The sequence below is a fragment of the Tasmannia lanceolata genome, unplaced genomic scaffold, assembly GCF_043159265.1.
Source record: "Tasmannia lanceolata isolate RefF3 unplaced genomic scaffold, GAP_Taslan_0.1 ptg000037l, whole genome shotgun sequence".
NCBI classification, from domain to species: domain Eukaryota; kingdom Viridiplantae; phylum Streptophyta; class Magnoliopsida; order Canellales; family Winteraceae; genus Tasmannia; species Tasmannia lanceolata.
The window spans coordinates 41,385,061-41,411,547 of NW_027518714.1; the positions used below are offsets into that span (position 1 = coordinate 41,385,061).

Below are 26,487 nucleotides of genomic sequence, written 5' to 3' on the forward strand. Positions count from 1 at the left end.
TCATTTTGCACAAAAATCTCTGTTTTCTCATCATTTCTTCATTTGATTTCAGACCTTTCATTCAAAAGTTTCAGAGATCTTCGGAATGAAAGTTTTTTCGAGTTTGCTGTAATGGCTATTGAGGGACTGCTTTTGGATTCCCTCTTTCACCAAATCCCATTTCTCATTTTTTAACGTGGATTTAGAATAGAATTCCTAAAAGTAATTGATAAATCAATACCTTCCCCATTTCTTCTACTACTAACAACAAACAATCAAGACTGCAAATTGAGATTAATGCACTGCAGAAGAACCAGCGAAAGAGGGCTGAAACTGAAAGCATATACTAATGTTCATTGCAAAAATAAAATTGATAACTGTGGTGGTCAATGTTGAGTGGATTAAAATCATTTAGCATCATGAAGATGAATGCATATCCATACCTCAGCAACCCTTACACAGGATGCAATTACAGCTTTTCCCGTTGCCCGGTCTTTTGCCTGAATGCAACCAAGACTATTACCCTCCCTCGTCTTTATTCTACTGCCATCAATAGCAATAGCATCGTGTTGTGGAATTTCACCACCAAGTCTCAATAGGGAATAGATAATACTTCTTTTTTGGCTATGAGAATCCCATTTACCATATGATTCTGATGATCCAGGCAAAAGCTTTGATGTAGCATAAAAAGGTGGAAGGAGCCATGTTATCGTCTCTCCAAGAGCTAGTGGAGGATCAGATATCACCACTACTGATTTAGATGCATTATAAGATATTGTGTGCGAGGGCCCCGAAGAAATGAAATCACAAGTAAGTGAAACAGCGACAGTTGTTCTGCCAGCAGATCTGGTGTAGAGGAAGACATTCAGGGGCGAACGTATCAATGTAAAAGCAATTTTGCATATATCAACTTGTAATGCATAGATCTTGAAATTTGTGAAAAAATTGCAAGTACAAATAAGTGAACACACTCGTAATGGAAACTAAATTTAACAAAAAAAATTGGGGAAAAGGTGAAACATGAGCAAATCAGTAACCATATTTTTTACCGAAAACATTTCAACCAACTCATAGTTAAGCATAGAATTTCCCACGCTAGCTCGCAATTTAGTCGAATTTCCATTAGAAGTGCCTTTTATAAGCAAGAAATGAGCATGTAGCACCATATCCTAAAACAACAACGGAATCGAACAAAAATTATGTTTCATCCTAGAACTTCAGGGAGAGAGAGCCAAAAACTGAAAAAAAGTTAACTGCCTCTACATCAATAAATCATATAGAAATAATACTTCTAAAATGCAATTGGTTTTAACAAGCATAATATGTGTCCGCTTGAGAAATACTGCATTTAGCAAGATATCCAAACACTAGACGTTCAAAGGTAGGGTTGCAAGTTGGGCCTGGTTTTACACGACCCGCATCAAATCGACCCGAAAAAACCATGGCTCGGGTTTAGGAATCTCGGGTTTTTAAAAAAATAACGCGACCCGACCCGAGAATTCTTCTAGGGTACGGTAGGGTTCTGGAAAAGACGACCCGCCCAACCCAAGTTGCAACTCCAGTATATGTGCATGTCACTTCCATCGGGGGGATCTAGGGCTGGCAATTTCACCCGAAAAAGCGGGGATCCGCCCCGCCCCGCCCCGTTTGGGGAGGGGATTCCCCGATTTGAAAGGGGAAGGGGAAGGGGAAGGGGAATATAAAAATTCCCCGGTGCGGGGAGGGGAAGGGGAAGGGGATGGAGTTGTCCCCGCCCCGCCCCGCCCCGCCCCGCTAATCAAATAATCAATGCCATTTTTTTTTGTAAATTTTTAAGGAAAACTACTAGAAACTCTGTGGATCGGCTACAAGATTCCTCCAAACATAAACTTAGCTTGTCTTTTCCTTTTACTTAGCTTCTGAGAGCATTTTGGGAACTATAATAACCTTTTCACAGATGTTGAAATAATAAAGACAAGCTGAGACGCTGAGTGTATGCAATTATCAAAAAATCGTAGTGCCAACAGGCCCAATATCGGTGGCGAAAATAAAATAATAAATTGCATTTTTATTTTGGTTAGGGACTTAGGGAGTTAGGGTTTCCTTAATTCCTTCCCACGAAAGAAACGGCTTAAAACTGATCTGAACGATCCTAGCCCCACAATAAAAATGTACAATTTATTTGTGGGAGATGATTTTTCGCCCCCTAGTTGTGGATCAGCTAATCTCAAATCTAGCAGGCAGTGGCCAAAGGCCCAAAGTGCCAATTGCCAAACCATACCAACAGCTCGGATCACCTTGCGTGTGTGCCACGTACCACATTACTACATTAGATCACAAAAAACAACAACCCAGAACATGACTCGCTTCGGATGATCTGGATTGTTCATTTGCTAGTCCCTAATTTGGTATGGTATTGAACGGCCAAAAATCATCCCAAATTAGATGGTTTCGATCATTTCCCCAGTAATTAGATTGAGATGTATCATTTCCCCACTCCCCAGTAAATCAGTAATTAGATGGTATGACTATGGTATTGAACGGCCTTCACAGAGACTGAGAGACACAACACATAGAATATCAAATGGACACTAAAATAATAGGGATAATTACATTTACACCCCCTCTAGTTTCTGACACATCCACTTCCACCCCTATAGTTTAAAATGTGACAAATACACCCATGTAGTTTCAATTTGTTTAAGGTAGGCCCCCTCAGCTGAACTGCTGAAGGTTCGTCCAAAGATTGAAGGGTTAGGATGATCCGATGGAGCTGATTTTTTGGGCACACCCTATCTATGTCAGGGCCCATCAAATGAACGCTTTGGATCATCCAAACAATGTGGGCCCACATTATTTGGATGATTTTTTGGTAGTGTTTGGATTCGGGTATGGGCCCACATTATTTGGATGATCCAAAGCGTTCATTTGATAGGTCCTGACATAGATAGGGTGTGCCCAAAAAACCAGCTCCATCGGATCATCCTAACCCTTCAAGACTTCATACACTTGATCTGTCTAACAATTTCTTCACTGGCGAAATTCCCTCTTCTTTAAGCCACTTGAAAAGCCTTGAATACTTGTAAGTACCTTGTTGATGAAGAGAAAAGTGCTTCTGAAGTTCGATTGTTTTAGTTCTTGAACAGAAACCCATAAAGAAAAATATATCAATTTTTTGAACCATTGAATTATTTCAAGTTCTTTGACTTCTTTCTCTGAATTGACAAGTAAAAACATAGATGATTTTGTATTTGCAATTGTGTTCTTGGCCTGATTCTGACATTGGATATTTGATTTGAAAGTTGAAACATCAGGAGGCTTAACAATAACAGTCTTTCAGGAGAATTCCCTTTGTTTCCGAAGGATGCGGGGCGGGGCGGGGAGGGGAGGGGATTTTGTCCCCGAAGGATGCGGGGAGGGGAAGGGGAAGGGGAAGGGGATTAGATATTCCCCGCGGGGAGGGGAGGGGGATTGCCCACCATCCCCGCAAAGGGGAAGGGGAAGGGGAGGGGGAAAATTCCCCGCAGAGGGGAAGGGTTAGGGGACCCCAACATCCGGCCCCGACCCGCCCCGTTGCCAGCCCTAGGCCGGGGATCATCGGAATTAATCATTATCAGTCCATGCAACAACAATAATTTCTTGGGTCGTAGCGATTCTTAATGCACTAAGATTTAATACCGAAGATTAAACATCATTTTAATGTGGGCATCGAGCATGAACATACACGCCTCTCTGAGTGTTGATTTATCATATTGGGAGGTCTTATGAAAGGAAAAACTGTTTAGCAAGATGTGTTCCAAATATTTAAGTTCAACAGTTGGATTGGAATAGATCATGCACCATAAATTCAACCATGGTTATAAATTTCAGCAGAAACGAAATGGCCGAATATTTTGGTTTCGACCATAGCCGAAAGGAAATTTACATGAAGTCGTTTCTTTACAAGATTTCGGCAAAATTTCACCGAAATTTTGAAATTTCGCCGAAATATCAATTTTAGTTGAAATTTCATTTATAGCCTTCTTTACAAAATTTCCACCAAAATTTTAAAAGGGCAGTGATAAATCAACCACCTAGTATCTTAAATCGACCCCCATCTCTCTCTCTCTAAGCCTGCCCTGCATGGGGGTTGATTTAAGATATACGGGGGTTGATTTATCACTGCCCTTTTAAAATTGTCAGCCGAAATTTACACCGAAATTTTAGACATTTCAGTCAAAATAAAAAAAAAACGAAATCATTATCATATTTTTTACATGATTTCGCACGAAACTGAAATATTTCGGTTTCGGTGGTGGCTGAACCAACACCGAAACCGAAATTTAAAACCTTGAATTCAACTATTGGAACATAAATCATGATGCATGTATCAAGAATGTAGAAAACCCGGTCAAACACAACCAGACCCGAGAAACTATCTTAGGTTGGGTCAGGTTTGGGAATCTTGGGCTTTTTTTTAAATATCCAACCCGACCCGACCCGACCCGAGATAGATTCTCAGCGAGGGTAGGGTTCTGGAAAACCCTACCCGCCCGACCCGAGTTGCAATCCTATTCAAAGGCTAGTTTATCATTTCCAGCTTCTCTCATGCTAGAGTGGTGCCTTCTCCACAAAAGAATTAAACAAGAAATACTCCAATTAACCATTATAATATATACTTCATAAGGAAATTCAAAGCAAATTTGGAAAGAATGTAGGCATCTTGCATTCTAATAATGCCAAAGAATATTTTTCAAGATGAATCAAAAGTATGTTAAACATTCTACTCAAACTTCAAGGCAAATTGGAGCTGTCTGATGTAAACATAACCATCTCTCTAAAGTTGGTTGAACCCTTCTACTTAATATGAATTGTTGAGTATATGCATATCTATTACCCACTTATGGGGGTACATTTGTCTTCTCAATTTATATATATATATATAGGAAAATGATATCTGTGCTCTAATGTTTTGATATTCCGCTCATGTTTCTTGTCTTTTAGCATTTAAAGGGCTTGTGAGAGCTTTTTGGGAACTGAAGCGCTGAAATCATTTCCCTATATATCTACATATAAAATGTCGATAATACCCTCATATGTCTAACACTCCCCCTCAAGCTAGAATGTATATATCATACATTCCTAGTTTGTTACATGCGTCCTTTAATTTTGCAGGCCCTAATGCTTTGGTAAACACATCAACAAGTTGATCTGTGGATCTAGTAAACATGGTGCAAATCTCTCCTCTTTGGATCCTCCAACGAATGAAATGACAGTCAACCTCAATATGCTTGGTTCGCTCGTGGAAAACTGGATTCTTGGCAATAGAAATAGTTGACCGGTTATCAAAATACAACCGTGATGGTCCTGAAGGAGGAAAACCAATCTCCGACAAGAAGGAACGTAACCAAATTAACTCTCCAGTCGTATAGGACATAGCTCTGTACTCGGCCTCTGCACTAGAGTTAGACACAATATCTTCCTTTTTACTTCTCCAAGACACCATATTACCACCAACGAATGTCTTACTTTTTACTTCTATAGGACCCACTATTCCAAAGGTCTAGAGTTCAATAAATATTTGAAGACAATATTCCAAAAATCACTATTCCACTTTCTTGTGTAAGCTTTTAAAGACTACTCCTTTGAGCTGCAACTCCGGTCGGGTCGGGTCGAGTTTTCCAGAACCCTACCCTACCCTACCCTAGAAGCTATCTCGGGTCGGGTCGGGTCAGTTTATTTTTTGAAAAACCCGGGATTCCTAAACCCAACCCATGGTTTTTTCGGGTCGGGTTGATGCGGGTCGGGTAAAACCTAACCCAAGTTGCAACCCTAAGTATAACCCTTTGCAACTAACCTCGCTTTTAGGCGCTTAGTTGTCCCATCGGGCTAATACTTAATAGCAAATACCCATCTACAACCAACTGTCTGCGCACCAGAAGGTAGTGGAATAAGTTGCCATGTTCGATTTAAGTGTAGGGCATCCATCTCTGCATCCATTGCAGCTCTCCAGCCAGGATGAGCCATTGCCTCTATAACTGATTTAGGAATAGAAATAGTAGAAACACTGAAAACAAATGAGCGAAATTTGGGTGAAAAATGATCATAAGAGATAAACTTTGAAATAGGATGAGCATTCGTACGTAAACGAGTACGAGTAGCAATAGGAGAACCAAAAATAAAAAGGGGATTACATGAAGGATGAGCAGTCGTACGTGAACGAGTACGAGTAGCAATAGGAGAATCAGAAAAAATAAGGGGATTAGCTAAAGGATGATCATCAGAGAAGTAGGATTGGCTTGTTGAGGAGATGGAGACAAAACTACCTCTTTTGGACGTCGGCTGTATACTTTTTGTGCTTGCACTATATGAACTTTCGAAGATTCTCGCATACGTGCAGCCGAAGAGGAAGAATCTTCCATAGGCTCAGCCGAAGGAGATTCAAAACTATCGGTAATAACGTCCGGAGCATGGAGAGGTAAAATTAAACTTAGCGGCTCTGCGACAGAAACCTGAGAGTCTAAAAATTAGGGAGTATCCTCAAAAAAGGAGACATATGCCGAAACAAATGTTTTTCGTAGGCTAGGACTATAGCATTTGTATCCTTTCTGAGTCCATGAATAACCCAAAAAGATAAATTTTTCCGAACGAGGGACTAATTTATCCAGTCCCCGGGCTAACTTTGTGAACAAAGCAAGTACATCCAAACACACGAGGCAATAAAGGGAAAGGATTACCTAGAGGATAAAGAACTGAGAATGGGGTCTCACCAGAAAGTGCAGAGGATGGCAGTCGATTCCCCCTACAAAACATGCCCTGAGTATGGCATCACCCCAATAGACCTTTGAAACTCGCATTTGGAACATGATAGTGCGAGTTATATCTAAAAGGTATCTGATCTTGCGCTCGGCAACCCCATTCTGTTGGGAAGAATAAGCACATGAAGACTAATGAATAATGCCTCTAGAGTCTAGAAATTGATTGAAACCACTACTACTGGAAAATACTCTTTGGCATTATCAGTACGCAAATAAGAGATAGAGCATTTAAATTGATTCTCAATTTCAAAATAAAAACTACAAAAAGCAATAAACAGATCAGAACGCTTCTTGAGAAGATATAACCATGTAGTACGAGAAAAATCATCAACAAATATAACAAAATACTAATATCCATATAAAGAAGCAGTTCGTGTAGGACCCCATACATCTAAATGAATAAGCTCAAAAGGTCTAGACGACCATCGACCACCACACGAAGGAAAAGACACTCAATGGTGCTTTCCCAACTCACAAGACTCACATGAAGAAGACTCAATAGACTTATTAACGAAAGGAGATTTTCGTAATTTGTCTGCAGGAGGATGTCACACGACAATGCCAGTGAAAAGCGTCGACAGAGGTAGTAAGAGCAGCGCCATTAGATACAGAATCAAGGTAATATAAGCCACCCATCTCACGGCCCCAACCAATCCTCGTCCCAGTCTTCAGATCCTAAAAAGTGCAATAAGAAGGAAAGAATGAAACAAAGCACTTCAAAGTTTGTGTCAAGTGAAGCACAGATAATAGATTAATCGGGAAGGAACAGATGATGATAAGAGACCATTAGAGATGGACACCAACACCAGAGACTGGTGATGTAGTCCTGTCTGCTAATGTAACAGTACGAGGCGCAGTAGGTAGTGCTGACTGGAAAGAAGAAAGAAGTCGAAAATTACCAGTCATAATCAATGAGCCATGATTCAGAGGATGGACGAGAAAGGAAACAAGACGAGCTACCTGGCTGGGCAAAGGTGGGACCAGATTGCTTGCCTTTATCAAGCATGCGGATGAGATCTTCATATTCAGCACGACTGACTACCATTTGATCAGCAGTAGGCAAAGTGGCAGGAGGCAAACGTGGAAGAGTAACAATAGCAGAACCAGGGCCATCAGATGTAGCAACAGAAGCAATAGGTAAAGGGCAAAGCTCTGGATGTAAGTTATAACAATAATCAATGTTGTGGTCTTCCAACCTCCAGTGGGTACAAAAGCGAGACCCACGGCCACGACCCCAACCACCACGGCCAGATCCTCGACCACGATCAGTACCTTAGGAGGTAACAAGGGCTATCAAGAGTATTATTTGTTGTCGGAGGAGCCCTCATACGACGAACCCGAGAAAATGTCTCCTGAAGCGATGGTAAGCTACCAGAACCAAAAATCTGTTGCCGAAACTACAGGAAATCGGGCCCTAAAGAATCCAAATATCGAACAACGCGCATCTCCTCCTAAAAGGCATGAGTAAGTCTAACTGCTGACAGAGAGCCTGATAAGAGCTAAAATGGTCTGAAAGAGACATGTCATCACGCTAGAATCCTAACAAGTCAGAGAACAGGTTACACATTCGTGTGACATTATTAGCACCGAATAAAAGGTTGTAGCATACTCCCAAACTTCCTTAGAAGAGTGAAGAAACATCATATTCGCTGCCACTTGATAATCGATACAACTCCAAAGAAAAGACCTGACGACAGCATCCTCCTGTTCCCATTTTTCAAAGAATTCTTGATGGGCGGAGGAGGACGTTCCAGAAAACGTACTTTGCCATGACCAAGATAAGTACAAACGGCTCTCCTCCAGGGAGGATAATTCTTCCCATCCACACGAATCGAAGTCATCTGAAGAGGGGCTTCCGCATGCGAGTAGCCCGTAGAAGAACTAAGTGCAGAAGAAGACACCACATCAGTTTTCAAGGACGCCATCGGCGACGATGACTGAATGGGAAAAACGGTAGAAAATAATAAGAAATGAACAACGAAATAGCCAACAATGCAACTTCAGGCCACCACAAGTATAGTCAAAAGCCCGCAGAATCACAAGCAACAACATACCAGAAAAAGCACCACTGAGTATCAACAACACAAACCTCCAATAAAACTGCGAAACACACACACGATAGGCACAACAATCGTCAACATACTACGACCACCAATGCGAACAATCATCAATCATCACCAACACACGACCATCAATACGAACAATCACCACAAGCCAGCCAACACTCAAATATCCAGGACACTAACCAATTACGAAGAACATCGATAAAAATCACAATATACCATCTATCACCACCTACAGACAACCATTAATATCACCACAAACACGAAGGAACCCCAAACTACCCAGAAACAATTAAGAAACAACTATCCTTCTACAGTTAAGTCATAAAAGGGTCATGGATGGAGAAAAGAAAACGGACATGACCCAGAAAGGATAAAAAGAGGGGTAAGAGGAGGAGGAGATGGCACTGGATGGCGAAAAGAAAACGGCCATGACCCAGAAAAGGGGATAATGGGAGAGTGGGAGTGTGGGATTGGGGGTGTGGGAGTGCGAAGGGGGCTGGGTGGGGATACAATTAGTAAGGGTGTGGGGTTTACGATTTGGAGGGAGGTACGGCAACACAAAGGGTTACGATTTGTGTCGTAGGGGGGGGTATACGACCAACATAAAGGGGGCTGGGGGGGTGATACGATTAGGAGGGGTGGGGGTTGGATTAGGATTAGGAGTCATAGGGGGGTTGGGATAGATTTGGAGGGAAGATGGGTTATGGCAAGATAGGATTAGGGTTACAACAAGATAGGAAAAGGATTAGGGTTAAGAGGGTTACGGCAAGATGGGTTTGGATGAAGAAGGGTGACTCATCCACATGGCTCTAATACCATGTTAGATTGAGAAGCTGAGAGAAAGAGAGAATCGTCAGTCCTTCTCTCCCTCACGCTTTATTCTTTATATGAATATATATTTACATATAAAATGTTGATAATACCCTTATATGTCTAACAGTACTAAATCGGTCATTTCCAAGGTAGGCGTAGTTTCTATCTCTAAAGACCTTTGCTTATCCTCAGTTCTTTATGTTCTCTCATTTCCTGTTAGCTTATTGTCTGTGCATCAATTGACGAAAACTCTGAACTGTTCTGTTTCTTTCTTTCCTTCTTATTGTATTTTTCAAGATCTAAAGACTGGGACGAGGATTGGTTTAGGACATGAGATTGATGAATTGTACTATTTCGATTCTACTCTTATTGGTGTTGCGCTTCACACCTTTGTTGAAGCTTATCAGAGGCATTGTCGTTTGGGCCACTCTCTTGCTGGTAGTCTTAAGAAATCTCCCTTCGTTATTACATCGGTTGAGTCTTTTTCTTGTGAGTCTTGTGAGTTGGAAAAACATCATCGTGTGTCTTTCCCTTCGTGTGGTGTTCGTCATGCGTCACAACCCTTTGAGCTTATTCACCCAACTGTGTGGGGTCTCACGTACTGTTCCTTTATTTGGATTTAAATACTTTATTATCTTTGTGGATGATTTCTCTTGTGTTACGTGCTTGTTCCTCTTGAAGGATTGTTCTGAAGTTTTTAATGCATTTCGTAGTTTTTACTTTGAAATTGTTAATCACTTTAAATTTTCTATTTCTTGCTTGCATACAAATAATGCTAGAGAATATATTTCATCATTTCCTTGATTCACGAGGCATCATTCATCAATCATCGTGTTAATATACTTCACAACAAAATAGTGTTGCAGAGAGGAATATTAGATATTTATTGGATATTAGTCGCACTATAATGTTTAAGATGCGCGTACCTAAAGTCTATTGGGGAGATTCAGCTCTTACTGCATGCTACTTAGCGAATCGACTCACCTCTTCAGTGTTATATGGCCAGACACCTTTCTCTACATGATACCCGTTAGGTGACCCCTTTCCAGTACATCCATGTGTCTTTGGGTGTACATGTTTCGTTCATAAACATTAGGACCTGGTTTTGATAAGCTGAAGGAAGGTTATCCCCTTCAGGCAAGATCGCTATGCGCAGCAGAACAAAAATTACATAAAACTTTAAATTTTCTTTTTGATCTTGCTATTGCCCAAGATCCTAGAGTCTAGATTAGTTAATTATGTTAATTAAACATAAAGAAATACATCTTTGAAGAAAAAAATCAAAGAACCACGCTGCTTCATCTACTCCTCGAACAGTTGCGATCGTTCTCAACGTCGCGAACCCCGCAAGTTGAACAGACGGATTATTTTCTTTGCACCGTTGAATGTGGAAGTGAATAACACTTATTCACTTCTTGAAGGTCTGATCTAATCATTACCTTTGATATAAAGATCAGAGAATTATATTAGAAGCCTCTCTCTTTGAAACTATAGGGTGAATTTCCAACAATTGGAAGAAATGAAGAGAGAGAGAGAGAGAGGGTGTGAAAACGATTTTCCAAGGAGAGGAGAAGTGGCTGACGAATTTTGGAGATGGAATACTTCCAAGATTCGTTCAGCCCTCTCACTTAAATAATAAGAAGCTTGTTTATCTCTCCCAATTCATATCCAATACGAAGACTAGTTGCATTGACTCCTTGACGAATTGGGACTCTTCCCAAACGTCCAAGGTTTTGTGGGGACGCCCAACAAACCTTGGGAAACGTGTATTGAAGTCTCTCCTTAGCCCTTGTGGCCTTATCTCATCAGAGTTGATGTTAGAAACAAATTGCTTACTTTGTACATCCTACATTTTAGCAATTCTTATCCAAAGATGAGTTTGAGTGCAACTCAAAGTCCCTGAGCACTTGAGAACGTTTTCCACAGCTCTCCAACTGTTTTGGGAGTGTGGTGGGCCCCATCAACCTTATCCAAATGTGTAGTCCTCTCCCAATTCCCAATTCCATTCCAATTCTGCAACTTTTGCAAAACCGGATTGAGAATAACTATTCTCATTTGGATTTCACATTATTATACTTATTATTATTATTATTATTATTATTAATCGTATTAATAATATGGGGGCACAGTTCGTGAGTTAGAGCTCAGCCTGCGCTAGAGCTTACAATACCTCATCTCCCATAGGTGTTTGACGCATCCAACCCATTCATTTTGTAGCACCTCACATAGAAAGGATGTTCCTAAGAAACCATCTCCATACCATAATCCTAACCATCCGATCTATAGGAGCATAATTTCTAGCCATTCATTTTAAACCTCCACAAATCATAACCCTAACCATAAACCATAACCATAACTATAACCTATAAAACTAATGGGTTGGATGACTAAACCAACTATGGGATATATGGTTTGTGAGCTCTAGCTCAGGCTGAGCTCTAGCACACAAACCATATATCCTAATAATATATAATAATATATAATAATGTATAATAAATGAATAATTAATTAATAATTAATTATCCATTTAATTAATTACTAACTCACATCCAATGGGAGTTATTTCGGCTCCAATTTGTCTTCGAAAAATTCTCTCATTTTCTCTTGTTGACTATTAACAAAGACATGTAAATATACATATATCAACATATATATATATACTTAATTAATATCCACATTGATCTGACGGATCATATCAGTCCGTGCAATTACATAAGTGGGATCGTCGTAGGGATCCGTTTGGATGTTACCGGGTCATTCGAGTTATGAGTGCGATCGTTGCAGGGATTCGACGGTCGATCCTACAGAATCCTATGGTGGGCCCCACTGCGATCTCGCTATGTAGTAAACTATACTCGTATTAGGTCAGTGGCCTCCATCGAGACGTAACCCTGAAGATGACCGTCAGATCATCTTACCCCTAATCACATCTTGTATGTGCAAGTCATTTCTTCTTGACTACATCTATTGAGTTGAGTTATACGGGGCGTGGACACCTCTTACCACCTTGGCCCATTCTTGGTATACCATTTTGGTCAAGCGGTGTTCGGCCTCCAAATGCATTTGTAAAATCCTTTGAAAAGATTTCGATAAACCTTTTATCAAGTCCGTCTGGCCAGCCTATTAAGCCTACTGCTCTAACAAAATTGTAGATGTTAGTCCCTAAATTTTAGGACGAAAAATCCCATGTTAAAAAATATAGAGCTTATTGGGCCTACTCGATTGGAACTAGAGCTTTCTTTATGAAAAAAATATGTAGGGCATACATGAGGTTTTTTTTTATTTGTTTATTAAATACATGTAGTATGGACTATGGAAGGATATTCATATATTCCAACGAGAACTTTCTTTTTGAAAAAAATATGTATGACATACATGAGGTTTTTATATTTTGTGTATTAAATGTATGTAGTGTGTACTATGGAATGACATTCTTGTAAAAATATATGAAATTGTATATATATACACACACACAATATATATAGATATATATATAGAGAGAGAGAGAGATTGTGTGTGTACGGGAGCGACCCGAATTAGTGCTCCAAACCGAACCACGACCCCGAATAGCGAACCAACGTAGCATACCCTCATCGTACAACGTACCGGGCTACGATCGTAGCTTGCACCCGTTTCCGTACCACGTACCGGAATGAACCGCATTCCAGGTAACATTGGTTTTGACTATCAGGTGACATTCTCTCTTGTTGCCAAGATACAATCTATTAAGGTTTTGATTTCTATTGCTGCTAATCGTGGTTGGCCACTTTATCAACTTGATGCTAAAAATGCAGTTCTCCATGGTAATCTCAGTGAGGAAGTGTATATGGAGCAATCTCTTGGGTATGTTGCTCAGGGGGAGATGTGTTCATTAGTCTGTCGTCTTCAGAAAGCTATCTATGAACTCAAGCAATCTCCGAGAGCATGGTTTGGGAGGTTCAGTGCAGAAATTCCGGGATTAGGTATGAAACAGTGCGTTGTTAATCATTCTGTCTTCAGCGGGTTACATCTTCTTGATTGTATATGTGGATGATATCGTAATCATAGGAGACGACAGAGTTGGTATATGCCGTTTGAAAACTTTTCTTCAATAAGAGTTTTCCACCAAAGATTTGGGGTTTCCTCAGATATTTCTTTGGCAATGAAGTGGCTCGTTCTCAGTATGGACTATCTTTTTCATAGAGGATGTACACCTTAGATATTTTAGAAGAGACAGACTCAATGGGGGTAAAGCCAGCATCTACACCTATGGATCAAATATGTTAAACTACTTCCAGAGGAAGGTGACTTGTTAGATGATCTAGCACGATACAGGAGGCTCGAAATTGATTTATTTGACAATTATTCGTCTTGATATCTCTTTTGTTGTAGAGGTAGTCAGTAAATTTATGAATTCTCCTCGGACTTCCATTGGGCAGCAGTAACTCAGATTATTAGGCACTTGAAGGGTACCCCAGGAAGAGGATTGTGTTTCAAAAAGAATGGACATGAGAGAGTAGAAGGATTCACACATACTGACTAGGAAAGGTCTCCAGCTGATAAGAGATCCACGACTGGGTATGGTACTTTTGTTGAGGGTAATTTGCTGTCATGGAGAAGTAAGAAGCAAGACATTGTGTCTAAATCAAGTGCAAATGCAGAGTACGGGGCCACGTCTTATACTAGTGGAGAATTAATCTGGTTATGTTCCTTCTTATCAGAGATTGGTCTCTCATCTCCAGGCCCAGCTCGATTGTATTATGATAACAAGTCTGCAATTCATATTGCTAGTAATCCTATCTTTCATGAAAGGAATGAGCACATCGAAATTGACTGTCATTTCATTCGCCAGAGGATTCAGAGAGGGGAAATTTGTATTGTGTTCACTTGATCAACAGATCCTCCTAGATGTGTTTACCAAAGCCTTAGGACCTGCTAAGTTAAAAGATGCTTGTGACAAGCTCGGAATGTATGATATATACAGTCAAGCTTGAGGGGGAGTGTTAACTTATTGTGCGCAAGCCTAAGGGTATTCAGTCATTGTATATACACCATATATAAATATATTTTTTCGTGTGAAGAGAGACCTAATCTCTCAAGCATCTTTTCTCCAATCTTCTCTACTCATCTTTCTCTTATTCTTCCACTCTCATCTCTCACATATTAAGATGTAAGATTGAACAATAATATATCATGTGGGAGTGTGACCGACTCTCTCATACACGATTTACTCTTCTCCACATCTTCTCTTCTCTTCTCCACTTCGGCTCTCTATCATGGAAGATAGGATACCTCTAACATGGTATCAGAGCTAAATGTTAGAGGGATCTACATCAACATTGAGAAGGAAACGAAGGTTCTTCATCCTCTTTCTTCATAGTATTTTGGTTTCTCCCACCCTACAATAGTCGAACCCTAACTTGTTTGGGTTTTTCTGTTCCACCCTAGCCACAACCTCTCTCCAACCCTAACCCTTTCAAACCAAGTCATATTCAACCCAAAACCTAACCCCCCCAAATGTTGGATTTCTTCAAACCCTAACCCTAATTGCCTCCCTCGTTACTTATTGTGAGGTTGTGATGATTAGTGATTATATATTGCTCGTGTTGTTTGTAGCAGTTGTGAAGATTCGTTATGGCGACCCCTACCACGTCGACTGTGGCTTCTAGGTTTTCTATGACCCTCGCTGTGGTTCCGATGACTTCTGTCAAATTGAATGGCAAGAACTATCCTGCTTCATCTCGGTATGTTCAAATTTAAGTTAGAGCCAAGGGAAAACTAGTTATCTTACATCGGCTCCTCCTTCATCAAAAAGTAAGGAATGTATACAGTGGCAAAAGGAAGATGCACACACTCAGACTCTCCTCTTTGACATGGCCAAAGAGATCTGAGATCATACTAAAACACTGTATTCGGGTGAAAATAATCTGACACGGATTTGTGACACTTACTTGGCTCTACAACATCTAGAGCATAGTGATCAGGCTTTTTCTGATTACTATTCCGAGTTTGTTCACCTTTGTGAGCAACTTGACACATTCCAGCCCTTCTCTACAGGCCCTGACGTGCTGGCCAAGCAATAAAGTGACTTGAGGGTTGTTCAGTTCCTTGATGGTTTGGGCCGTGATTTTTTACCGATTCGTCAGCAGATTATAGGGCAGAAATCTTTATTGTCCTTCACAGAGACATTGTCCCGAGTTCAGCATGCTCTGCGGCTAGAGGTCCCTGATGATTCCTCCATCAAGCGTTCCGCTCTTATAGTGCATACCGGTTCAGGTCGTGGTACATGTGGCGACCATGGTCGTGGACGTGCTGGTAGAGATTCAGGGGGAGTCCATGAATCCCATTATTGTACACATTGTAGCAATGAGGGTCATATTATAGACTTTTGCTACGATTTACATCTAGAGCTACGACCTCACGTGCTGCTCATCACGTCTCTGGAGTGACTTCTTCTACCTCTGTTGAGGCCCCTTCGCAGCCTACTCCTTCGGACACACTGCTTATTTCACGCACTGCATATGAGGCTCTTTTACACACATAGGATCAGGGAAACCAGTAATTGCCACTGTTGCTAAGGAAGGTAGCACCCCATCCTGCTATCTCATTCAGTCCAGTTCTTGGCTTATTGACTCTGGAGCCTCTCATCATTTGATTGGTAACAATAGAATCCTCAGTTCCTTTGAACCTAATTCTGCCCGTACTTGTATCACCCTGGCAAATGGAACGATGTGTCCTATTTCTGGTACAAGGGGCACATCGCTCGGCCCTGATTTTTCTCTTTCTTCTATATTGTGTGTTCCAAGTTTTCCTTGTAGCTAACTTTATGTTAGTCAAATTACTCGCCATCTACGATGTTCTATAACATTTTTTCCATCTTATTGTGTCTTTCAGGATCTTGCGACTAGGAGGATTGGCTCGAGCAATGTGGCGGGCAGCCTCTACTACTTTGACAGTGCACATTCCTTTTCTGCCTTGGGCGCTTCTGTTGATTCCTTCATGTGGCATTGTCGCCTTGGTCACCCCCACGGATCATCTTCAGCAGTCCTCTATCGTGTCTGGTCCTATTAGTTCATTTCAGTGTGAGTCCGGTCACTACGGAAAACACCATCATGTTTCCTTCCCGTCGAGGCCAGTCAATCGTGCATCTAGCCCGTCTGAGCTTGTTCATTCAGATATTTAGGGTCCTTGTATAACTCCATCATTATTTGAACATCGTTATTTTAATATATTTGTGGACGCCATAGTTGTAAATACCGTTTCGTTTCGTCCGGAATGGACGAAACGAACCGATTTCGTTCAAATTCCGGAATGAAATTGACAAAATTTCGTTTCGGACGAAATTTCGTTCCATTTCGTCCATTCCGGACGAAATTTTCCGAAATCCGGAATTTCGTCCGGAATGGACGAAATTCTCCATTCCGGCCGAAATCGTCCATAACGGCTAGTTTGACTTGCAGAATTTACGACAATGCCCCTGCAACGGCTCTTTTTGGTTTTTGACCATTTTAACCTCAAAATGTGACCGTTTATAGCTGTTGGGAAGGGTATTTTAGTCATTTTTAAATGCACAATCAATAAAAAACTCTATAAATAGCATTTTCCCTACCTTCTTTTCCTCCACCTTCACATAAGTGATTCTCCTTCTCTTCTCTACTTTCACTTACACTATCTATTCTACTAAATTTCCTACAAGTCTACCCTCTTCTTCAACTCAATCCAAGTCTATTTTGGAGCAAAGGGAAGGCATACATTCAACTTACCACTACAAGAAGTCAAGAACTATTTCCAAAGGCTTATTTCAAGTGAGTGAAGGCTAATTTTTTCTTCTTCTCTTCAACTCAAGTTCAACCCCAAGGTTCTCTTTATTTCTTTCCATTTCCTTTCTTTTATTTCTTACTTCATTTGTCCCCTTCTACTTCATTTTTTTGTAATTTGTTTCAATTTTCTTTCTTCTAATTCATTTTTCCCCTTCTTCTACTTCATTTCAGAATGAGTGGGTCGGGTTCGGGACCTTCTGCAGGAGCATCCTCTATTGGTTCGGCACCCGCTAGATCGGATGACCCGGCATGGTCTTACGGTACATTGGTTCCGGGTCAAAGAAATAAAATAACTTGCATATTCTGTGGCAAAGTCATATCGGGTGGAGGTATAACCCGCTTGAAAGAACATTTAGCAGTTGTTCCTGGTGAAGTAGCATCATGCAAAAAAGTGACTGAAGATGTAAAATATCGAATGAAGCACCTTTTAGATGCAAAGAGAAAAGAAATGGCTAGGATGAGCATATCCAGAGCAGAGGTTGGAGGTTTTTATGGCACACCAGACGAAGAAGAAGAGCAGGATGAAGAAGACCTTGGCACACAATTGCCTCAAGTCCCTCAACGAAGAGGTAAGGAAGTTCTTGTAGAACCGAGTGGTACAAAAAGGAAGAAGAAGGGAATCACAGGAGGGATCAGGAATTTCTTTGCAGCACGAACAACCCCTGGAGCCCAGCCAAGCATTAAAAGTGTTTTGGCTACTAAAGAAACAATGGATAGAGCAGACATGGCGGTTGGCATGCTTTGGTACGATGCCAATCTCCCTTTCAACGTTGCCAATTCACCTTTCTGGCAACCTATGTTTGACGCTGTGATTGCCGTGGGTTCGGGTTATAAGGCACCTACTTATCATGCTTTAAGGGGTCCCATTTTGAAGAATACAGTGGATGAGGTAAACAACTACTTGGAGGAAATTAAGATGTCGTGGAGATACACTGGTTGTAGCATTATGGCAGATGGATGGACAGACACCAAACAACGTTCCCTAATCAACTTTTTGGTATACTGCCCTAAAGGAGTCATATTCCTCAAATCCGTTGATGCATCTGGCATAGTGAAGAATGCCGATGAATTATACAATATCTTTGCAAAGATTGTCGGAGAGGTGAATCCGGAATATGTGGTGCAATTTGTAACTGACAGTGAGCCAAGTTACAAAGCTGCTGGGAAAAGACTAGAAGCCGCGTTTGGTACATTCTTCTGGACTCCGTGCGCAGCTCATTGCTTAGATCTCATCTTGGAGCATCTGTGCAAACCGACTGTATTTCCTCACATAGCAACCACAATTGAGAGGGCTCGAACGATTACAAAGTTCATCTACAACCATGGAAGCCTCTTGAATTTGATGAGGAAGAAGTTCACAGGAGGGAAGGAGTTGTGCCGCCCTGCTGCAACCAGATTTGCTACAAATTTCATTAGCATACAAAGTCTGGTGTTGAATCGGAAAGCACTTCAGCAGATGTTTGTGTCTGATGAGTATAGTACTAGTAGGTTTGTCCAACACCCACTGAGTGAAGGGGTAGTTAGTACTGTGTTGGATAAATCTTTTTGGGACCAATGCAAGTACATTCTAAACATCAGCGAGCCTTTAGTGAGAGTGCTGCGCTTGGTAGATCGGCAGGACAAACCGGCGATGGGTTACCTATATGAGGCTATGGATAAGGCCAAAGAGAACATCAAGGAAAGGTTGAAGAGAAAATCAGATTACAATCTCATCTGGAGGATCATCGACCAAAGATGGGATAGGCAACTCCACAGTCCCCTCCATGCAGCAGGATATTTTCTTAACCCTGCTCTCTTTTTCACTCCTACCTTCTCTAGGCACAGTGAAGTAACCAGAGGCTTGTTGGCATGCATCACTCGACTGGTACCTGATGAAGGTACACAAGACCTCATCACCAATCAGATTGAGGATTATCGAGAGGCTAAGGGTATGTTTGGAATGAAGCTTGCAATCCGCAACCGAACGAAGTTGGGACCAGGTATATTTGAGTTTTTTGTTTAATTAAGTATAATTCATTTTAACTTTCAGTTTCTCAACAAATAATGATTTACTATTTGTTACTTTACAGTTGCATGGTGGAATCAATTCGGAGGTGACGTGGAAGAATTACAGACATTTGCGATCAGAATTCTCAGTCAGACCTGCAGTGCGACTGGGTGTGAAAGGAATTGGAGCACCTTCGAACACATTCACTCTGCAAAGAGAAATAGGTTGGAGCACCAGAGATTAGATGACTTGGTGTTTGTCCATTACAATCTTAAGTTTCGAGAAAGGTATACAACGTAATATAATGTTTTCAACTCTCACCTCATCACTTTAAGCTTTTAAGTTTAACCTTTGACATTGATTAAACTTAATGTTTTCCTTTTCAGGGACTTGTTGAGGAAATCATCTACCACTAGTGACCCTTTGAGCATAGACCATCTGGATGTCATGATCGATTGGGTTGCAGAAGAAGATGTCATATTCACGCCGGAAGACATTGGGTGGGAAAATCTTGAAGCACCTACTGTTGTGGTTGGGGCCGGGGACGACAACGACGACTTTCTCATGCCTCTTGAAGAAGATGTCCATACTGGTGGTCCACCCTCCAGGTGGTGATGACGGCGGCGGCGACAACGACGACGACGAAGAAGACATTGAGTATGATCATCCGGGTTATGATGACTAAGAGTTGTTGCTACTAGCTATTGTCTATGTTTCATTTTCATGTATCTTTTTTTTTAATGTTTTTCTATGTATCAGACTATCAGTTGCACTTGTGCAAGACTTTATGTGTTTAAGTAATGAATATGCCTTTTGGGACACATATTTTGGACTATTTATTAGTTTTTCATCTTTTTCTATTGATTTTTTATTTTTTTGGATTTTTCTCATATTTTTTAATATATTTTTTGTGTGAACGAAAAGTTTCGACCGAAATGCACCGAAATGACCGAAATCCCACCGAAATTCCGTTTCGGTGGCCAAAACGAAATGGCGACCGAAACGGAATTTACAACTATGGTGGACGCCTATTTGAGAATGACTTGGTTATATGTAATAAAAGATTGTTCAGAGGCATTTAATGTGTTTCTTCCCTTTATGCTGAGATCTCTACACAATACTCTTGCTCCATTAAATGCTTATGCACAGATAATGCACTCGAATATTTTTCTATTTCTTATGGATTTTAGCCGTTTCTCTCTAGTCATGGCATTTTACACCAGCCATCCTGTGCTCATACTTCCCAACAAAATGGTGTTGCCGAGAGGAAGTTTAGATATCTGGTTGACATGACATGCACTCCCTTATTCCAGATGCATGTTCCATAGACATACTCGGCTGACGCTGTTCTTACATCATGTTTTCTAGCGAACCGTCTTCCTTCCTCTATCCTCCAAAATAGGTCACCATTCTCCATTTTAGAAAAATACTAAAAAACAAGGGGCTTTCGAGCAGCTCTTTCAACTGCCGCCTAATCTCCCAACAAGTTGCTTAGTTTAGCTGCTCTTCGGCTTTCGAGAACAGGGCGTACTACTGAACATTACCTGGCAAGGTGCCAATGCCAATAGGTTATCCGAAATGGGGATCTACAATAGACTCACCTGCGACAGGAAAGTCGTTTCGATCCAATCCATTCTTGGGGTCCGATAAAGACAAAGGATATGTCAGTGACCTAGCACGACAAAGCACTCTCCGAGGGCATGGAATGTCTCATTTTTCGGTAAGACTACATCTGTCGGAGAATCCGTTCCCTTTATTTTTTAGTGTTTGGATGCACATGTTTTGTTCGTAATCTAGCACAAGGCCTCGATAAGCTTGCTACACGTGCCATCAAATGAGTCTTCATTGGCTACTCTCGCACTCAGAAAGGCTACAGGTATTATAGTCCACAGCTTCTACGTGTTAATGTCTCTGCAAATGTCACTTTCTTCGAGGACACGCCCTACTTTACTGCGCTTGCTACTCCTTCTTTACCTGTACCACCACCTCCGTTGCCTGCTCTTGTTCCACCCGTAGCCTCTTCATCACCTAGGATGAAAGTTTATTCCCGTAGTCCTCGACAAATTGTATTACACACATGTGCAGACAGCCCATCATATGAGCCACCACCTCCACCACAGCCTGCTGACCCTCCCACTGCTCCTCAGGTAATTGTTCCATCGACTGTGCCTGATGATGCTCCTGTGTCATCTCGTACATGTTCCCGTTCCACCCAGCATGCTATTTCTAAAGTAGTTTCTTATGCTCGCATGTCACCTACTTTTAGTTCCTTTTTGTTATCTGTATCCTCTGTTTCTATGCCTCGTTCAGTTGCAGAGGCCTCAGCACACCTTGGTTGGCGAGCAGCGATGGATGCTGAGATGAGTGCTTTGCAGATTAATCATTCATGGCGGTTGGTTTCTCTTCCTCATGGAGCTCAGGCAGTGGGCTGTAAGTAGGTGTTCACAGTCAAATATTTACCAGATGGTACAGTGGAAAGACTGAAAGCAAGACTGGTAGCAAAAGGATACACACAAACATATCGCATTGATTACACGGACACGTTCTCTTTTGTAGCTAAGATCCCGTAAGTCAGAGTTCTGATCTCACTTGTTAATATGTCGTGGCCACTTTATTAGTTAGATGTCAAAAATGCATTCCTGCATAGTGATCTGCAGGAGAAGGTTTATATGGAGCAACCTCCTGGGTATGTTGCTCTGGGGGAGATGAAAAATGTTGTCTGTATGTTGAACAAGGATTTGTATGGCCTTAAGCAATCTCCCCATGCCTGGTTTGGGAGATCCAGTGAAGCAGTTGTAAGGTTTGGCATGACTTAGTGCGCTGTGGACTATTCTATATTCAGCTCTTAGTTTAAGGATGGTTGGACCATTCCTGTAGACACCCCATTTTGCTACACCCTTCCCTCTCTTTCTCCATTCCCTTCACCATTCAAATGCTATTTCAAAACTCCTGGCCCGCATGAGTCTAAACTGTGAACAGCCAAATCCTTAGAAACCCTTAGATTAGTTCAAATAACACTCATATTTATCCATTTTAGTTAAAACTCAAATAATTAAAGCTTTTAAAAGCAAAGACCGATATTTGTCGGGCAAGATTGGTACCTAACACCTTCCAATCTTGTAACCAGGTAACTTACCCAACTTTGATTCGTAAACCAAACCTACAGAGTTAATTATGGGTCCTAGGCTACCTACGTGGCGACTCTGGTCTTTTGCTCATTTTGTGAAGTTCAGACTTTTGTCCTAAATTCATAGGAGAAGCCAGCTAATTCAAACTCAATTATCAAAGATAAGAGCAAACGCTACAAAAATGCACGAACCCAAGTGTAATGCCCTACCTCGCCAAATGTCAGTAATGTAAACAATGATTCAAACAAAAAAATGGAATTTCAGGGACGAAATTCATTTAAGGGGGGTAGAATGTAAAGACTTGACCCTACTTGGGTCTAGTTTTTTTTGTGTTTGATTCAATGATCTGACCATAAATCTCTCGACCTATGGTCTTGATCATTAGTCCTGTGACCTTGGGTCACTCGGTTTAACAATTTCTTTTATTTAGGATCAATTTCTCTTGATCGACGGTCCCTAGGAGCCTTTTTGGACCGTCGGATCAAGTGTTGGATCACTTGGATCAGTGATTTATCCTAAGTACATATCTGATCGTACTTTTTGAATAAAATTATTTCTTGATCTTTTAAGATCAAGGAGTATGGTCAAGGGCTCTCTTTGTTTCCCCTTTTTTTCAAAAAAAAAAAAATCACAAGTATGCTATTTACATTAAAAATCTTCCTTGGAATTTATTTTTCGCAACAAATCTAGTGGGCCCCTTGTTGGTTGACGAATTTCCCTTGGAGGGAAAAAGTGAATCACAATGTTTGACTTCTTTTCCCTCCCATATTTGATTAGATATGATTCCTTCCAAGATTTGTTGGATACTCAATATTCCCTTTATCCAATCTTGTATCATCTAAAAAGAAAGAAAGAATATTTGATTGATATCTTGGGAGAGATCTTGCAAAATAATGTCATTCTTCTTCACCCCCCCCCCCCCTTTTTGGACAAGTTTTCGTTATTAAAATAATGTCCATTATTATTTGAATCCGATGAGATTTGATTTGATTTGATTGGATCTTTAGTTGGAAAGTTGACTTACTAATCTCTTTTGTAGCAAGAATTTATTCATTATCTTCCATTTTTAGTGATTGCTCATAATTCAAAAGGCTAGCTTTTGAGAGGGAAAATTCTCATGGAATCTTTACGTTTTCGTACCTCTAATTTGGCAAGCACACATGTCAAAGGAATAAACTTGGAAAGGGTTGGTAACAATCCTTTCAGGTGGTAAGTTTCTTTTAAATAGAGAGGGAGCTCGCCCCATAGAAAAGAAAATTCTTGTAGAGAGGGAGAGAAAGAGAAAAAGAAAGAGAGAGAGAGAGAGAGAGAGAGAGAGAGGTCAGGAAGAAAGGGATGATCGGAGGAGAACCTCGCATTTTCCGGCCTTCCAGGTAAGTACGAATCCAAGGACTCCATCTTTCGTAGAAATCCACCAAACACTTTTACTCTATTTAAAGAATCTGTTTTCTTGGAATTTAAATCCAGAAAACAGATTTCCAGAATCTGTTTCCCAGAAACCAGAAATCCAGAAAAAAAAAACAGATTTCCAGAATCTGTTTCCTGGAATCCTGAACCCAGAAAACAGGTTTCCATAACCTATTTCCCTGGAAATCTGGATCCAGAAAACAGATTTCCAGAATATTTTCCTGGAAAACAAAATCCAGAAAACAGTTTTTCTTAATAAAAAAGAGTCCTAAACTTTTAGAATTTGTTCTAGTGTAAAATCTATGTTTGTATGCTACAAACCTGGCATGTAAAGAATCAGATTTTTGGGACTTTTTTTTGGGTAAAAATCCATGTTGTGTGTTATTAATCTCTTCTGTAAAAATCAAATTTTTGGGACAGTTTTGAGGCTAAATATCCATGTTGTACGTTGTTAATCACACATGTAAAGATAAAATATTTTTTAGGACTAATCTGAGTAGGTATTCTTATGTTTTTGTAAGATCAGTTTTGAAACTGTTTGTACGTGTGTTTATGGATTTGGGACTGTTTATATAATCTATTTTCGAATACAATTCAGACTAGATTTGGAATAATTTGTGCGGTCCGTCTTCGAGTACAATTTGGGTCAGATTTGTAACTGTTTGTGTGAGTAGTGTGAGTTTAAAAACTGGATAGCAATCACATTGTTCGTGTGCTTTATCTTAGGAGCACAAATCTGTCCAGATTTGGGACGGGTTGGGTGTGAGTTTTTGGGACACACATCTGTCCAGATTTGGAGCTGATTGTGCGAGTGTTTGGAGTGCACATTTGTCCAGATTTGGGACTGTTTGTGTGCCCTAAATCTGAGTGCAAATCTGTCCAAAGTTGGTACTATTAATGCATGGCATTTTCATAAAAAAAAAAATTGGTAATATTTGATGAGCTATTTCCATATACAAGCCCATATACTGTACTATTTCACATGTGTTTTCGTGTACAAAAGGACCAATTTCAGATCTAGTTTAATGTGTTAGTTCCTCGAACAAGATAATCCGTATTAGGTACTGTTGCATATATTTTTCATAAACAAAAATTGATCAAACTAGGAATTGTTTATATTATATTTAAATATACGAAAAGGACGAGATATGTCCGGTTTGTGTGCACTATCACAAAAAAAAAAATGATCAACATAAGTATTGTTGGGTGTTACCTTCATGTGCGAGCATGATAAGAATAAGTATTGTTCGCGTGTATTTTAAAAGAAAAAAGAAAATGATCAATAATGGTACTGTGTATTATCTTCTATAAACAAACGTATCAGTTTCAAGTATTGTTTTGGTGTAAATGAATATGTATGTATATCTATGCATATAGAGTCAAAATGGGGGTTGTTTTAGGGTAAGAACATATAGACCTATATGACTTACTTAATCTACCATAGGATAGGACTTGAATTGTGAAATAAATGGAAAACTTAGTGTATAACTCCTTGGTTTCAGGCCTATTACTCTATCCTCTCACTTAGAGACCGTGCTGATTCTCTCAATTCACAGGTTTGAAAAGGCAGATGACAGCTAACCTAAACTTTGTATGGTTTTCAATAAGGGAAGTAGTTTATTGAATGATAACATGATATATTCTTAGACCTGATAAGATGTTACACCATACTTGTTGTGCTTGTAGCATGCAATAAAACTGGTAAAACGGTTAGTTCTTTGACAGGGATGTAATGTTATAGCTGTCATGTGATAGTAGATTCTATTGCATAAAAAGAAATTGTTATTATGCCTTGGATCCAAAATGGAAAAAGGAACCATTATATGAACATTGTTAATGGGGTGGGTGATGGGAGGCCAACGAGATGTAATGTTATAGCTGTCATGTGATAGTAGATTCTATTGCATAAAAAGAAATTGTTATTATGCCTTGGATCCAAAATGGAAAAAGGAACCATTATATGAACATTGTTAATGGGGTGGGTGATGGGAGGCCAACGAGCTAATCCCCGGATATTTAGACGTCAAGAGTGATAAGCGTTAACCCTTGTCGATGAGGAATCCTCTGGACACTAAAAGCCCCGAAGCGATAGGATCTGCCGCAACAAGCCTTCACGGAACCGACCGTGAAGGCAAAGGTAACAGGCTATGGGGAGCCGGAGTACCTTGGGTATTCGTCTCATACTTCATGCATATTACACACTGTTTAGTTATTCTCCTTATTACTCATATTTCTATTATTCTAATCATCCTTATGAGTTTTATTCCTGCTTATTCTAGATTGTCATTCTATTACTGCTTCACTCTTTTGTTGATCTCTATACTTGTTTGGTTAGCTGAATGACTTTGTTAGATCGTTGTATCTAATGTTGATATATATTTCAGGTTTCACGACAGTGGATGACGAAACTAATGCCATTGGGGAGAAAAAAAAAGGGGGGGTGCGCAAAGAGTCTGGTTTAGTCATGTGGCATTGACGGAAGCCCTGTCTTAGTGTTCTTTTATTATGTTAAACTCTCTTAACTAATGATGG

At 40.4% G+C, this 26,487-nt stretch overlaps 2 protein-coding genes across 3 annotated transcripts in view; one reads left to right on the forward strand and one right to left on the reverse strand.

Annotated features, from left to right (window-relative positions):
- EMB3012 (embryo defective 3012) overlaps positions 1-26,487 on the reverse strand; it is a 157,850-nt gene that overhangs the window by 50,658 nt on the left and 80,705 nt on the right. For both annotated transcript variants that reach the window (XM_077372843.1, XM_077372842.1), the window contains exon 24: positions 423-825. In XM_077372843.1, the coding sequence (XP_077228958.1) occupies positions 423-825 (403 nt within the window). The remainder of the gene's footprint in view (positions 1-422; positions 826-26,487) is intronic.
- On the forward strand, positions 18,254-20,073 carry LOC143861887 (uncharacterized). Its single transcript, XM_077372844.1, has 3 exons — positions 18,254-19,412; positions 19,503-19,707; positions 19,807-20,073. Exons 1-3 carry the CDS (start codon positions 18,350-18,352, stop codon positions 20,033-20,035), a joined length of 1,497 nt encoding a protein of 498 aa, XP_077228959.1. The 5' UTR covers positions 18,254-18,349; the 3' UTR covers positions 20,036-20,073.

Coding starts and splice junctions, on each gene's coding strand:
- LOC143861887 (XM_077372844.1), top strand. CDS start 18,350: ATGTCGTGGAGATACACTGGTTGTAGCATTATGGCAGATGGATGGACA. Junction 19,413..19,502: donor CCGAACGAAGTTGGGACCAG/GTATATTTGAGT, acceptor GTTACTTTACAG/TTGCATGGTGGAATCAATTC. Junction 19,708..19,806: donor AATCTTAAGTTTCGAGAAAG/GTATACAACGTA, acceptor TTTCCTTTTCAG/GGACTTGTTGAGGAAATCAT.